Raw genomic sequence first — 15,330 nt, 5'->3', positions numbered from 1 at the left:
ATTACCCTTGTGCTGTCCCGTATAAGAAATTGAGGTTATAGACAATGAATAGCTAGATATCACAGTTTAATAAAGCTTCTCAGCAAACACACACACAGTTAATAGTAAAACACATACTAGAGTCTTTTTTAGAGATACTGTCTAATAGAAAAGTCCTCATTTGGACACTTCTGATAAACGGAGAACTGCTGCTAGCAAAGACAGCAAGCTCCCTGCCAGGAACACCTCAGCCCAAGGGAGCGTTGCGGCCACAAACCACCACGACACCAATCGTGCGAACAGTCTGCAGCACCAATGCCCCTGCAATGGCACGCTGCGTGCTGCCCGGGCCAGCACTGCTGCCCTGCTGCTTCCACACCCCTACGCCCCAAAGCTCGCAGCCTGTCCTTTCCAGCAGCTAAAAGAGATGAACTGGAGACCGCCTGAGCTCTCCCTCCACCTTCCTCAGCAAGTGCCACTTGTCTGTCTCCGAAGCAAAGCGTCAGACAGAGGTGCCACACAGGTGATCTGTGGGTGCTGCACGGGCTGTGCTGCTGCCGGCGCCAGGCAACTCACGTCCTGGGTACCTGCGGTCCCGGCTGCCAGTACAACTGACCTGTCAGTGCAGGGCTCTACTCCTCACGCTCACGACTTGGGAAGGTTGGGAGAACTTGCGCTACAGAACACGTAACACACAGGTCCTTCTGCCAAGCTGCTTCACCTGCTGAGGCCTTTGCTGATCAAAAGGGAAGCCAAAAGGGAAACCTCCAAAAGAACTCAGCTGTTAGAGACATTTGTTATTTGCTGCAGCTGGGTGGAACAGTTAAACCAACAAACAGATGATGAAAGGGTGTAATAAGAAAGATCTGAAGCATGACTGAGAAAGAAGTGTACTAAATTGGTACTAATTCTCCCCTCCAGCTATTTCTGTACAAGTCTATACGTAGACAGTGATCTCAATTGTTTTTTTTTAATCTAACCCAAAAAAGCATCCGTGAACAGATTTGCTCTGAATTTGAAAAAATAACTGAGAGAGTTTAATTCCCAACCTTGCATCTACCTGACAACCCCCTGAAACCTTAACTCATGTAGAACACACACTGAAAATCCAAGTTTGGCTCCAGCATTTCTCATTTAGACTATCACTGAATCTCCATCGACACTGAAATCAACTTCTTGTTGTATCTCCTAGAAACCAGCTCCTGCTCCCTCACCGATGTTCCCGCAGCGCGATGCTGGTTCTGACCACCACTCGTGAAAAAAACAGGCAGGCAATCCAGCAACGCATTCAAGCACGACCGTGCTAAAAGCGCTTGCCTTGCGAACACCCGGGCAGTCGGAGCAATGACTCCCAGGCTGTGGACGCAGCAAAGGGCCAGAGTCACGGAGCGTGCGACCCGCAATTCGGGTGGGGCCAGAGGAGGCCCCGAGGCACCCGCGGACTCCAGTCCCCGCACTCCCCCCTTACCTGTCCGCCTGCTGTACCACACGCCCGGCTCTCGCACCTCAGCCACGCGTTCCACTTACCTATTTTCCCCTCACACTGCGCTGTCGGAGCTGACGGGAGCGGCTGCTCGCCCCGGCCGCAGCGCATCAGCCCCGCTGCTCGGGGGCGGCGGAGCCCCGCGGGGGGCACCGGGCGGGCCTGCCCGCAGCCCCCCGCGGGAACTGCGGCTCCTCCTCTTCTCGGGAGCGTCCCGCCGCCGCCGCGAAGGCTCGGGCGGCCCCACCCCTGGCTTTTCTGAGAAGGGAGAAGGCGGGGGTCACCGCAGGGAGCGCCGCTCACCCAGCGGGACGCCCCAGGGGAGCCGCCCGCCCCGCTACCGGCCGGGACAGGGCGGGCGCCCCGCAGCCGGGCCCCGCGGCACCGCTCCGCACTTACAGGCCTCGCCGCCGTGCCGTTCCGTGCTGCTCCGGGCTGTGCCGGGCCGGGGCCGCCGCTTCCGGGGCCGCAGGACGCCGCGGAGCGGGGAGCGCTGGGCCGCGCCGCGACCCGGAAGCGCCGCCCCCGGAAGTGACGTGGCGGGGCAAGGCCGGGCGCAGGCGCGGGGAGGCGGCCGCGGCCTCGCAGGGTCTCCCGGGCCGGGCCCGGAGCCGCGCTGTGTCCCGAGCACCGATTGCGCGGCTGCTCACCGGCTCTAACGGAGAAAATCTCTGGAAACACCTGACTTTTTAACGGAGGAGACTGGTAGTTAAGACTTTCAGCTGTTTCTCATTGCAAGGAAAGAAACAGGGTGCTTTTCTGATGGAGATTATGTCAGTTTTATTCCCAAATCCACTAGTGTTTTATTGCTGAAAACACCATGGGATTTGTATTCAGTTTGTGGTTTTAAAGCCAGCCTTCCACGTAGCCCATCACCCATAAACGGGATGCGTTCAGACAAAGCTAACTTGAAAAATAAAATAACGAACCATCCTGGCCGTGCTGAGGTTGGGCTGCCCCCGTGCCCCACCTCACCCCCAGCGCAGCCGCCCCGTGCCAGCCCGAACCCGGGATGGCTCTGGGTGCTCCTGGACTCGTTTCCCTCCTGATGTTGGTCTCTGGCCTGCTGACCGTGCGGTTGGGCCATCGCTTTCCAGACTTGCTGATGCAGTCTGCTGCAGAAGTAACGAGGCAATCTTGGTTCATTCCTCATCAAACCACAACCTTGTGGTCTCTAATGGGCTGTACGTGCCAACAAGCGTCAGCCTTCGGAACGGAGGGTACGTGAGGAGCCTCAGAGTTCCAGCGAAGGTGCCCAAGTGGGGACACGTGCTCGGTGCTGGGCAGTGGCCGAGCGGCAGCGGGGCTGGAAGCGCTTCAGCAAACAGCGGGTCACGGGAAGCGTGAGGCCACAGCCAGGAGAGGCAGTGGAGCGTGAAGAACCATCTTCCAGCGATCACCTCATGCTGCAGTTACTCGATAAACCAGTAGGAAAAGTAACCCAGAAGAGCAGCTCTCTGCTGATTTGGTGAGGCCAACCAGATCACTGTGGGGCGAGAGGAAGACCAGAGCTGGCCTGAGGAGCGCTGCCCCTCTTTGTGGCCGTGCCAGGCAGCTGTTAGAATTGCTCCTGCTGTGAAACTTTGCCCTCAGTGGACAAACTGATCAGAGAAACACTCAAAATAATAGTAATAAAAAAGGTCTTTAGAGTAGCGTTCTTAATAAAGCTGGATGACACTAAGAACACATTCGCTCAGACCAGAAAATGGTAATCAGGATGGAAGATAAATAGAATTTGAATGCTAATTGCTTGGAGGGACAGTAAAAGCATAGTTATGTTAACCAGAAGTAATCCACAACAGTTAAACATAACCTCTGTGAGAGGTGAAGGGTCCCAAATCAAACTGATGACATCCAAGTTACGGTCCAGAGTGAAGGTACGATGATGGTGATGTCAACCGTGATTGAGAGAAGAGGCAAACGGAAGCCAAGGAGGAAGATTGAGAGCTCTGTTTTAGCCACGCTGAGCCGGAGTTGTCAGCCATACATCCACAAAATGTCAGAGACGAGGATGAGATTTTCGTTTGGACATGACTTCTTTCAACTGAGACTGTCCATCACAGGTAAAGTACGTACAACAGATTAAGTATCACTTTAATTGCTACTGCGGCTCTCCATCGCCACGCTACAGGTGGTTTTCCCTTCCCTGAGAGGTCTCTAGCAATAAGTTTTGTTACACACTCAAAATGTGAAGGCAGTTAATCAGAATTACAGTAACTTCTGCTATATATTTGCGTGGGGCAGGTGTTCTACATAAAAACAATTTGAGGGGGTGTGTGTGGCAATGATCTAAAGATAACCCCTTTATAGAAGGAAGTCTTAGTTATTCTTGACATATGCATTTTTTTTCTCTTCACACGTTTGGCACTTTATGCATCTATGCAAAAAGATGGATTTGAAAGGAGAAGTTGGTTCCCAAAGCGGGACCCTTTAAAGCACGGCTTGCTGAGCCAGAAAACCCTCCCTGAAGGCTTCTGACTCAGGACCGCGCCCGGGGCCCGGCCACACCGTGACGAACAGACCGGCTGCGAGCGGGCCCTGGCCCGCGGCCCCTCCGCCCCACGGCCGGAGCTGCCGGCCACGGGCTCCCGCGGCACCCGGGCTGGCAGGGGCGGCGGGCGGGCCCCCGAAGGGTACTCGCAGCCCGGGGGTGCCGGGGGTACCGGGTGTCGGGGCCCGGCGCGGCGGCGACGCTGAGGGGAAACGCGAGGCCTGAGCCCGGGGGATCACCATAGCAACGCGAGGGGCGGGGCCGCAGCGGCTCTCGCCCCGGCCACGTGACCGTTCGAACAGCCCAATCAGAAGTTTCTGAGCCGCGGGGCGGGGCCCGCGCGCCAGCCGGCGGCCGCGGCCCCGCCCCGCTCCGTCTGAGTGGCCAGCGCCGCCGCCGGCGCCCGCCCTCCGGCGCCGCCATTGGCCGCCGCGCCCGCCGCTCCCAGCCGGGGCCTCCCGCCCCCCCCCCTCGCCTCCCCTCCTTCCCCCGGGAGCTCCGCCGCCGCTCGGCCCGGCGGGAGGGCGGCCCCGCCGAGCCGGGCCCCGGGGAGGGCGGGCGGCCCCGGGCGGGGCGGTGGCGGCGGCGGCCCCGCCCGGCGGGGAGGGCCGTGGCGGGGCGGGGCGCGGGGCGGGGCGGCGGGGCGGGGCGCGGCGGGTTCCGCGTCCCTCTCGCGCGCGGCCGCTCTCCTCCTTCACAGGGTGACACGTCCGCGGTGAGTGAGTGGCGTTGGCAGGCTGTCAATCCCTCACCGGAGCGGCCATCAAACAACATAAAACACACACAGGCACCGGGCGGCGGGGCTCATAAATTCCAGCGGGCCGATATTTTTGCACATTGCTTTGCAGAGAGTGTGTAATTAATTTTTTTACAGTTCTTTCCCCGTTATTTCCGCTCTTTTCTTTGCACAAGTTCAAACTTTTGATTGCTGCTGTTTTACCCCCGTTGCACAGACTTGGGATCGTTTGTTATTTTTCAGGGGGGAGGGCGATTAATTTTTTTTTTTTTTTTAATTTTTCCCTCTGTGATTGTGTTTTCTTGGCTTTTTTTTTATGTTGCAATTTGGGGGTGGGGGTGTTCTCCTGGTTTGTTGTGGTTTTTGCTGTTTGCCACCCTCCTAACTTCTTGAGGATTTGAAAGCGAGTTTTTGTGATTTTGTATGCAATTTTTTTTTTTTTTTTAATTTTGCCTTTTTGCAAAGAAGATTTTTGGACAAGTGGGGAAAGACATAAAAAGCAACAATAAAAATAAAAAAGGAAAAAAAAAAAAAAAAAAAAGCTTTGGAGGAAGATTGTACCAGGAAAAGAAAACTGCAAAGAAACCTTATCAACTCATTTATCCAAGCCACAAATATGATGATGAAAGAAGATTGTAACTAAAGACGAGAGTGATTTACTGCACTGGGAAGAAGAGAGTGGAATAAACAGCTGAGATCCGGTCAAAACACAAATACTGATTTTTTTTTGTTGTTGTTGTTGTTGTTTTCTTTGGCTTTTTCCTTTTTTATTCTCTGGCGTGTGTGTGCAAGAGCGGGCGCGGCGCCGGGCGCTGGGACTGCCGGGGGAGCCCGGGGTGCTGCTGCTGTGCCCCCGCCGCCCGGGCCGCGGCACAGCCATGGACGATCAGTCCAGGATGCTGCAGACTCTGGCCGGCGTGAACCTGGCCGGGCACTCGGTGCAGGGGGGCATGGCCCTGCCTCCTCCCCACGGACACGAAGGGGCAGACGGCGACGGCAGGAAGCAGGACATCGGCGACATCCTCCATCAGATCATGACCATCACTGACCAAAGCCTGGATGAGGCACAAGCAAAGTTGGTTTCGTCTAATTAAACCTTGTCTTTTTTTTTTTTCTTTTTTTTTTTTTTTTTTTTTTTCTGGTGTGTGTGTGGTTTTTGTTTCTCTCCTTCCTGCTCCTCTGCGGAGACCCGGAGTCTCACAATTAGAGCAACTTCTTAGTGCCGTAGGAGAAATTGCAAGCAGCCAAGGCAGAGCCAAAGTTGCTATTTCGTATTTTTTTAAAAAATAATAGCTATATATATAAAATAAATCTATAAATATGCGACGCTTATGCCGTCGCTCCGGTGCGCGGGAGGCTGTGGCCGATCCTGCCCGCTCCCGTTGGACACTGTCCGGCGGGCACCGGCCTCAGCCGCCGTCTGTCCGTCCGTCCGTCCGTCCGGCGGGCGGCTCTGCGCTCTCCCTAGGAGTGCAACTTTTTCCCTTTCTTTTCTTTTCTTGTCTCCCTGCCCCCGAAGTAGCGGCTGATGAATTACAAACCTGACAAGATATTGCTGCGAGGGGGGGGGGGGAAGAGAACGGGGGGGGGGGGGCAACTAACCCCCCCCAACCCAACCCAACCCTGGCTGTTTTAAATCACAGTAAATACAAAAACAAAGAATGTTAACTCTGCGAGTTGGCCCCCCACCCCCCTTCCAATCTCCTTAATAAATCAGTTATAATATCGCCGGACGGATCGTACGGGGGACAAGGGGGGTTGATTTACACCCCTCGGTCGGGCGGCATTTGCACAAAGATAATTCGGTATAAAAGTCAGAGGGATGAGGGGAAGGCAGACCCGGCAGCCGCGGCTGGGCGAGGGACCGCGGCCCCCCCCGGCCGCTCCGCCCGCCAGCCCCGCGGCCCGGCGCCGGGAACCGGCGGGCCGGTGGCTGCCGGCGCCGGGCCGCGGGGCCGGAGGGCCGGGAAGGAGGGGGCGGCCGACGACACGGGGCTCCTTCTCGGCGAAGGCGCCATGTTGCTGAAACGCGGCGCTAACCGCTTGTACTCTGCTCTCTTTCAGGAAGCACGCACTGAACTGCCACAGGATGAAACCCGCCTTGTTCAGTGTCCTCTGCGAGATCAAGGAGAAAACAGGTAAGGGCCGCCCGCGCCGCCGCCGCCGCAGCCATCTTGATCCCTCCTTCCTTCCACCCGCCGCTGCCCGCCGCCGGGGACGGTGCCGGCCCGGTGCCGCCCCTCACGCCGCCGGCCCCGGGGGGCAGGTGCCGCCGCCGCGCTGCCCGCGGGGGTCTCGGCCCGCCCCGCCGAGCTGAGGGACGCCCGGCCCGGCGCGGCGGCGGCGGCCCGGCCCGGCCCGGCGGGCCGGCTGTGAAATGGCGCGGGGGAGAATCCCCCGCCGCTCCCCTCGCAGCTCCGGCGGTGTCCCGCTAGCGCCCGCGCCGCCTTTTTTACCCTCAGGACACTTGGCAAAATACTTGTCAAATCTGTGTTACCTCATAGAAATTTTTTTTTTTTTTTTTTTTTTTTTTTCCCATTTCCCCTGGGCTGCGTAGTGCGCAGCGAGGATGATAAACTTTCTGAGGGGGTGTGCGCTGCCCAGGTTTGGGGGGAGCAAAGCTGAACCCCTGTCAGCAGAGCAGGGGAAGGCGACTTCCAGAGAGACCCTGAGGAATGCCAAGTGACGGATGCTTTGACCCCGGGTCTGTGTAGAGTGCGGCGAAGCTTGAGGTGCTCTTGGGCGATGATGTTTTAAATGCCAAAAATTTCTATCACAAAAGTACAAAAAATAATTTTTTTCTACATCAGTGTGACACTAACAAACTCTGTGGGTTTTTTAGAGGCATTTTAGAGGATTTGTTTTTTTTTTGCAATTTTTTCACATCACTGTATTTACTGATTTTTTTTTTTTTTAAGAAGAAAATTTTCAAAGTATTCTGTTTTGTATTATGAGAATAAGAACATTTATTATGATCTGGCTTTAAAAATAAATATGTCCATTGGATGGCTTTTTAAACTACATTTTATATTCAATCACGTTCCCCTTAATTGCACACTGAAAAAATAAAGACTAGATGAAAACAACAAATGTGAAATCATTGCAAATCTCAGCTGCAAAGCCTAAAAGTGCACAGTTCTCAGTAAATTATGGTGCTTTATGTCCAAGGGTTTCTTTGCTACCGGGGATCCACTTCAGTTTCTGCTGACAGCTAAGCACCAGGGTATTGACTGTGTTGTGAATATTAAGATTGATTCTGCTTTATATTGCATTATATTACCCGGGATAAGGGGAATGATCCCCCTTCTGCCCACCCTCCCCACCTACCTATGTTTTGCCTCGATCAGCTCATAACCCCTTTCTGTCCTTTGGCTTATGTTTGTTTTCTGCCTTTCCCTAAACTTTTTGCCTGTCCTGCTCTGGAGCCAGCCAAGCAACCTGCCCTCGATGTTCAGACATTTTGCAGCAGGCAGATTTCAATTAAGGAGGCAGGCGTAGGTCCTGTGATCAGTTTATTTGCAGAGAGCTTAGCCTCGCTGTTTTGAAAGGAAAGTGTAGTCAACCACATGTCAGAGGTGAGCTGCGAAGAAAAACCCAAGTCCATTCAGCAGCAGGGATTACTGGCAGAGGGTGTTTGGTGAGGCCACCGCCGTCTCGGAGGCGAGAGGGAACCTGACAGGAGACTTTTGGTCTGAAACGATTTGGGGTGTTTCGGTGATAACTTGTAAGTTGGGATCCTGCCTTTGTGCTGCAAGTAGTCGAGCCAAGTTTCCAAGTTATCTCTTTTGTGAAATCGCTGAGAACCAACAAAGAGTGAAGGCGTCCGCCTGCCCAAAGGCAAGATCCTGCCAGCCCCGGCAGCACAGGAGGGACAGGATTAATGCACCGCGTGATTGATGGAGATGAATCCACACCCCCACCAAAAACTGTTCCCGGAGGGGGACCTTCACTCAGGGTCTCCCAGCTGAGATGAAATGTCTGTGTAGGCTTTAGTTTGCGTGCTAAAGCAAGGAAAACGTGAAAATAAATTCTAGCATATTTTCTGTAAGCTGTTTTCAGAGGAGACGGCTCAGACAATTCTGAACTGGAAGGGTGAGCGGTCTGATACGCAGTTAAAGCAGAGGTCCGTCCCCCTCCCCCTGGTACTCGTTATTGTCTTGTCGTCTGAGTACTTAAATCTGCCTGCAACTGGGTCATGCGCCAGTATTTAATTCTTTATAATCAGAACCAAAGTTTACCTCGGTGTTGGCAGTGGGAATTGCTGTGATGGCTTTATCACTACCTTCTTCTGTGAGAAGGACAAGAGGTGAAGAGGGAGACTGTAGTCTATACATAAAGTGTAATTGCAGTCATATCTGTTCTGAAATAAGTAATGCAATATTTAAGTCATTTTTATATTGAATTATGTATTTTTTTATATTTTAGTAGTTTTCAGTACAGTCAGCGAGGACTTTGTGAGACTGATCGTGAGAGAACACGTAGAGAAATCCTCAGTTTAGGTAGAGCAACTCTGTCACTTTCCTGCAAGGGTTAATGAATGCATCACATTTTTAAAAGCCTGTCTCTCTGTCAAACTTAGGGTTAGGAGCTGAAGATTTTTTTTTTTCCCCGTGAGGTATTTACCATGTACAAAGCAAATCACTGAGCTTACTGAATTTAGCCTGACATTTCTTTTTTAACATTTTAACATTTTAAAAAGTGCTGCATAATACATTTAAGAGCTTTACAGATACTAATAGATGCGTGCATTCTTAGAGGCAACCACAAGGTAGCATGGTTTTCATAAAGAAACTGCCACTTACTTCTTTAATTAGTTCAAAGAAAAATGATACCCAAAGTTCTACTGAAGCTTCTCCAATAAAATATGAAGATAAGCAAGTGAGAGTCTATTGCTTCTATTTTGCTGTATTTTACCCGTTCTCTGAGGTGTGGCTTTGAACTGTTAAAGTTGCATTTATAACGTGCGCTCACATCTGTTGCATACCTGTGTAGCAGCCTGTCTCCTTACGCGCCTACCAGTAGGAATCAAAAACTGACCTGCACTTTTTTTTTTTTTTTTTTTTTAAATAGCTCTTTTTTACTGACTAAAAATCCTTCAGATTTGTAATTTGATTAAGCCTCCATTAGGAGGTTGCTATACCTGAGGTACTGGTTATTCTCATGGAGATAGAAATGAAAATATATTAATTCTTGCAGTCTTAAAATGGTTAGGGAATTGCAATTATTTCCCAATGGAACGACATATTACTAGGTCCTGGATTGTGTTGAAAGATGATCTGTTTTTTTGTCTTTAAAAATACTTTGTATAGATAGGAACACACGTTTATAAAAATGTCTGAATGCACGTGTGTATATGCGTACATGTATACATTTATTTATTTATTTCTATAAGCCCAACGGAAACAATGATAGCTGCCAACCAAACCCTAATTTACTGTCACCACAAACCCTAAATAGCATTCATTTACTAGTAAAGCCTAATGGCATACATGATGCTTTGCCAGATTTGTGGCCTTTGTGAGGCTTATAAGCAGGACTGACTTGGGAAGATCATAAAACTTAATGAACTTCTCGACTGCAGGAGGTGTCCGCAGGGGAAGAGAAAGGCCTGCTTGGCTGGTTGGGCTGGTTGAACTATTTTTTATGTCTAAACAGAAAGGAGGAAAATGTGCGTTAAGAACGTTCTCTCCTTGTGCAGAATTTTATTTTAAAGAATGAAAAAAACCCAATAGATATGAAAACCAGACAAATAGTGACGTTAACCACGGGGTTAATTTCTTGCTGTTCCCCGTGTAAGCTAAAACCTTTATTTTTATTGCTACAACTGTAAATAGCCATAGGATGCCATTCCGATGATTAAAGGGCTGTATCGTGCCCTTACTTGCTGCAAAGCTCCATATTGATGAAAATGGCCCAACTCTTTTAGGAACGCCCCTTGTCAATATGCTGCAAAATCTGTAAACCGCCTGTTAGGTAACTCATTTGAGAAGGACTTGCTTTTTGCCTTGTCTGCTAGCAGAATTTGAAAACGTTAACCCCTTTCTTCACTGTGGTTATTTAAAAACTGAATCACAGGACTCTTCCCTTGCATGCCACAAATTTAAACTTTTCCTTGTTTGTAAACTGTCCTTTAATGCCAGCAACTTGCACTAGTATGTAATCATACGCAATCCTAGCAATCCTGTCTGAACATTAAAGGATTCAAGTGGAACAATGAAATGGCACTGCTAGCATACATATATATGTGTGTATGTATGTACATATGTGTGTTAGCTATTTTCTAAATATCAGCCGTGATGTTATTGTTATTCAGTTTAGCTATTTAAATTATTTATGTGCAGTCGTGGTGTTTTTGTCAAGCTGCTAAATACATATTTTTGATTTACCCTGACTACATGAGGAAGTAAGCATTGTGTATTTATGTGCGTACATCTTTTCTTCAGTTTAAATTGTTTAGCTTTTGTTTCCTTTCTCATGTTTCAGTATCCAAGATTTTTCACTGAACCATTGGTTGTACTTTTGCATGGTAGTTTATTTTTTTTTAAATTGTCAGCAAATGTATTACAAATGATGACGTGCAGTAGAATGTTGGGTTATTTACACCGTCCTTACGGCAATGACATTGCTTTTCTTCATACATGTCCTACTAGGAAAAACTAAATTGAATAAAGTAGCTTGATTGTCCTTTGGTCATCTGTTTCAAACACATTAATTAATAAAATTCTATTTCTTTGGTGGGTTTCTAGCTGAGTACTTCTCTGGTTAAGAACAGATGCAGCTTTGGTGATTATTTTCATTAGAGAAATTCATGATACTTTGTCTTACAGAACCTGTAACTACACTGCACCTTTAGACCTTACCATTGCTAGTGCTCCTTGCTATATTTAAGTAACAATCTTCATGTTGATTACTAGGATCAGTGCTTCCAGATCTCTTTTTTTTTTCTGCCCCCCTAATCCCCCCACCCCACCCCCCGCACCACAGAGGATAAATTTGGACCTACTTGTCAATACTAATTTAACTAGGAGCAGGGATTTAATTTATTTTATAGCTATTTTTCATGTCCTGCATTTTATTTTTGAATTTGACATATTTGCTTGCTTATCTGAAAATACTAAATTATGTGAGTTACCGTGCGGTGTATTTTAGGATGCTTGTTATAAGTTAAGGAATTTTTGCATTCTGAGATAAATTATTATAATAGCATGTAGTGAATGCAAAAGAGTCTTTTTTTTTTTTTTTTTTTTTTTTTTAACACAGGATTTAACACATTTATCAAGCTCTATTCCTACAGCTTTCAATGAAAAAGTTGTATGATATGGATATTATGCTGTCTTTTTTCAATTTAAATACTGATTTGTGTGAAACATTAATATAATGATATTTGCAGTCTACCGTAGACAAATATAAGCAGAATTAGACATACTAAATTGTTACAAATGTAATGCAATGCTTAAATACATATGAAGGCTATATTAGTAATTATGTAGTAGAGCGCGGGAGAGTCCAGTTTGTATCTGTCCTCAATTTTTAGACTGTTTTTCAATTCCTTGCACATCATGCATATGATGGCTCGATGAATGGTTTTATGAATAGCGGGAGTGAATACTGAATCTGTACTAGCGAGTCCCAATCAGCAGAGCCCCGAGTGGAGTTTTGCCGTCCTGGTATCATTGGTAGAATTAGATGTAGCTGTTTGTATTCTGTGAATTGACACCCTGAGAAGAATGCTTTGTTTGTTTTCTCAGCAGTCATGTTTAATGCTATTCGCTTATCAAGGTGATCAGCATGGTTCAGATAACACATGCCTGACACAGCCTGCCTTTTTTCACCATCGTGTTGACCTTTTGTCACATTTGCTTTTCTCTGGTAGGCAATTCATGTCTTTAAGTATGAATGGAGTAAATAATTCACATCAATATTTAATATAAATTATTAAAGTTTCTGTCAGCTCTTATAGTTCATGCTTTTATAAAGTTGGAGTAGTTCATCAGCCAAACAGATGAATTGTGCTTCTCAGCTGGACATTAGAGCTCCTCCATAATGCTGTCTTTACAGTGGAAGTAAACAGGGAATTAAATATGAAAGGAAATGAAGCCTGGTACTTGAATGCTATATATTTTTCAATAATACACATTCTTTAGGAAGGCTCAAAGTACTAGATAAATATCCATTGTAATTTATTTTGTTGTCCCTATACTTTTTTTTCCCCTTCACATTACAAACAAAAACGTCGAAAACCTCAGCGACCCCGGCATTTTCTTCTACTCTTTGTTATTAGCGTTCCGTTAGTGCTCCAGCCCCCTTCTTGGGTTTAGGGTGGGTGTACAAGGGTTGGGTTGGTTTTTTTTTTTGCTGTTTTTTTTTTTTTGGTTGGTTGTTTTTCTTAATGTTCTTTTTCTGTTTTTAAAGATTGATGGGGAGCACTAAGATGATGAAGTTTCAGGGGTTTTTAGTCCTTGTTTAGAAATTATAGTTTGTATTTTGCAAAGGGACCTGAAATTGAAACTAGATTCTGACAATATTTTTTGAAGAAGAAATGGTCTGATGTCTGATTGTTACAGCTCTAATGTGTTTATTGCTTCAGGAATTGGCTAAAAATAGCATGTTTTGCATAAAAACATACAGTAAAAATCATTATGTACTTACTTTAATTTTATGCTGTTTTAGGTATTTTACTTTAAATTCTGGTGTGGACGATAGTTCAATGCATGTTGCGCAGTCACATGAACTTGTAACAATATATGAATCACTGAATATCATGCATCCTACAAATCAATCACTTGGAAAGGGGGGTGGGTTTGTATCATGTGTTTACAGGTCAAAACCTTTTGCTATACTTAAGTCATGAATCAACATTTAAAGCTAATCTCTCATTCCTCACTGTCCAGCAGGTGGCTTTTTCATATATTATTTAATTTTTAATTATTTATTGTAAGTGAGTAATGGAATTTAACAATATTATCCTGATAGCATTTTTTAAAAGAACAACATTTTTTCAGTATATCCTGTTTTGTGTGATGGGGTCAATGAAAGCATCTAGAGATCTTCAAGTATACAATCTAAATTAAGATTCTAAACAGGCATTACAGATGCTGGTAACTTTGGCAATTATCATTTTGTTTGGTGAACAGTAGTAAAACAGTGTGCGGTAAAAGTGTTTAGAGAGAGAGGATAAATAAATTGAACAGTTTTGCAATGCAAAGTGGTTTGTGGTGTTTTTGAGGATTTCTTGGCTCTTGCTTAACTGCTATTGTGAAGCCTGGAGCAGATTTTCCCATTGCTAATGCCCTAGAAGTATTAATTCACTTTGATATGCTAATTAGAGGGCATTATGCAAGAAATGAGATTAAGTGGCAGCATGAAGCCATTTGCCTGTCAGTAAATTGAGAGCTTTAGCATCAGGAGGAGCTTTGTTTTTTCTGAGTTTCTCTTGGTTTTGCATATAAATAAAATTGATTGAAAGGTCTAGAGAAGCTTCTAGAACATTGGTGGTTCTTTTTCTCCTTCTATGATTATTTAAACTTCATGTTAAAGCCTTTCTCTGAATATTAATTGATCTAATGGGAGATACTGAACATGAAAAATTTCATTGTACTCTCAGTTACTGTATCTTAACAAAAGGAAAGTATTAGAATTCTTTGTGTCATCTGATTTTTGTGGTATTATTTTAGATATATCTTACAGCTTTGTACTATAACCTCTCTGACTGCTAACCGCTCCTGTGCTGAGAACTCTATCTGCATGGAGGTATTTTTACCAGTTCTGCTGGTTTTGGGATTGGGATAATGAGGACCTGACCAACAGAAGTCAAATGGTCGTCTCGGATTCCTGGCCGATGGGGCCTTGGACATTTATCACCCCCACTCACTCGCAGCATTTCCCATCATTTCTTATGTAAATCACACGTATATATTCCTTCATTTAGGAAGGAAGGGGTTGTAATATTGACCATAGATTTTATTCAACTGCCAGAAATTGTGTTAAAGTAACATTAAGGGATTGACTTACAGCCATAAGAACGGGGAAATTTGGAGTTAATAGTTAAACTCTGCCCTTAACTCAACTCATTGAACCTATTTATTAGAGCATATATGATACGTAAGATCACTGTGCTGAGACCTCTGCAGTATTAGGACACTTCAGGATGACTCAAAGACAGGAGTTTCTGATTTAGTTCAAATTTTCCTCTGTTTTTTTTTTTTTTTTTTTTTTTTTGTGTGTGTGTGTGTGTGGTTTTTATTCAGCCTTGGAGTTGCTTTACTACAGTATTGTGGTTAGTTTTCTTTTTATAATACTTTTTAAAAAATATCACAGAAGTAATTCTGGAAACTGAACAAAAATTTATCAAAAAATAAAACCAAAACAAAACCGACCCAAGCCTCTCTAGTGCTCTTTGCCTGAGTGCCTGCAGAATGTTTGCTGTTTGTGTGCCCATCTCCTCCACAGATGGTTGTTGCAAAGTCAATCAGGGGAGTAGTGCTAGAGTGACAGTGCTTGTTATGAGCCCCAATAGTTATTTAAAAGAAAGGAAAAAGGATAAAAAAATGCCCCAGAGCTCCGTGCGGGGGCTGCTCATGCTAGATGCACATGCTCTCCCTGATCCTGGCAGCTGAAGTCTATCACTGTTGGGAAATTTTT

The 15,330-nt window shown here is 46.8% G+C and overlaps 2 protein-coding genes across 9 annotated transcripts in view; one reads left to right on the top strand and one right to left on the bottom strand.

The window, feature by feature from the left end:
- The window catches only part of MAPKAP1 (MAPK associated protein 1), a 104,683-nt gene extending 102,703 nt beyond the window's left edge, over positions 1-1,980 (bottom strand). For 3 of the 5 annotated variants that reach the window (XM_042786664.1, XM_042786668.1, XM_042786667.1), the window contains exons 1-2: positions 1,862-1,980; positions 1,507-1,720 (exon numbers count right to left, since the gene is read on the bottom strand). The gene's annotated coding sequence lies outside the window, so the exon portion shown is untranslated. Of the gene's footprint in view, positions 1-595; positions 698-1,506; positions 1,721-1,861 lie in introns of those variants that run through there. The other 2 variants (XM_042786665.1, XM_042786666.1) reach the window with 2 other exon arrangements.
- Positions 1,981-4,631: 2,651 nt separating this feature from the next.
- PBX3 (PBX homeobox 3) overlaps positions 4,632-15,330 on the top strand; it is a 115,829-nt gene continuing 105,130 nt past the window's right edge. For 3 of the 4 annotated variants that reach the window (XM_042786997.1, XM_042786995.1, XM_042786999.1), the window contains exons 1-2: positions 4,633-5,764; positions 6,754-6,827. In XM_042786997.1, the coding sequence (XP_042642931.1) occupies positions 5,568-5,764; positions 6,754-6,827 (271 nt within the window). In that variant the 5' untranslated portion in view covers positions 4,633-5,567. Of the gene's footprint in view, positions 5,765-6,753; positions 6,828-15,330 lie in introns of all 4 variants that reach the window. The other variant, XM_042786996.1, reaches the window with a different exon arrangement.

This window comes from Tyto alba, unplaced genomic scaffold, assembly GCF_018691265.1.
Source record: "Tyto alba isolate M040663 unplaced genomic scaffold, T.alba_DEE_v4.0 Super-Scaffold_11, whole genome shotgun sequence".
In the NCBI taxonomy this organism is placed as follows: domain Eukaryota; kingdom Metazoa; phylum Chordata; class Aves; order Strigiformes; family Tytonidae; genus Tyto; species Tyto alba.
Note: the sequence above shows the minus strand (reverse complement) of the source record. Positions and strands in the feature narration are given on the sequence as shown.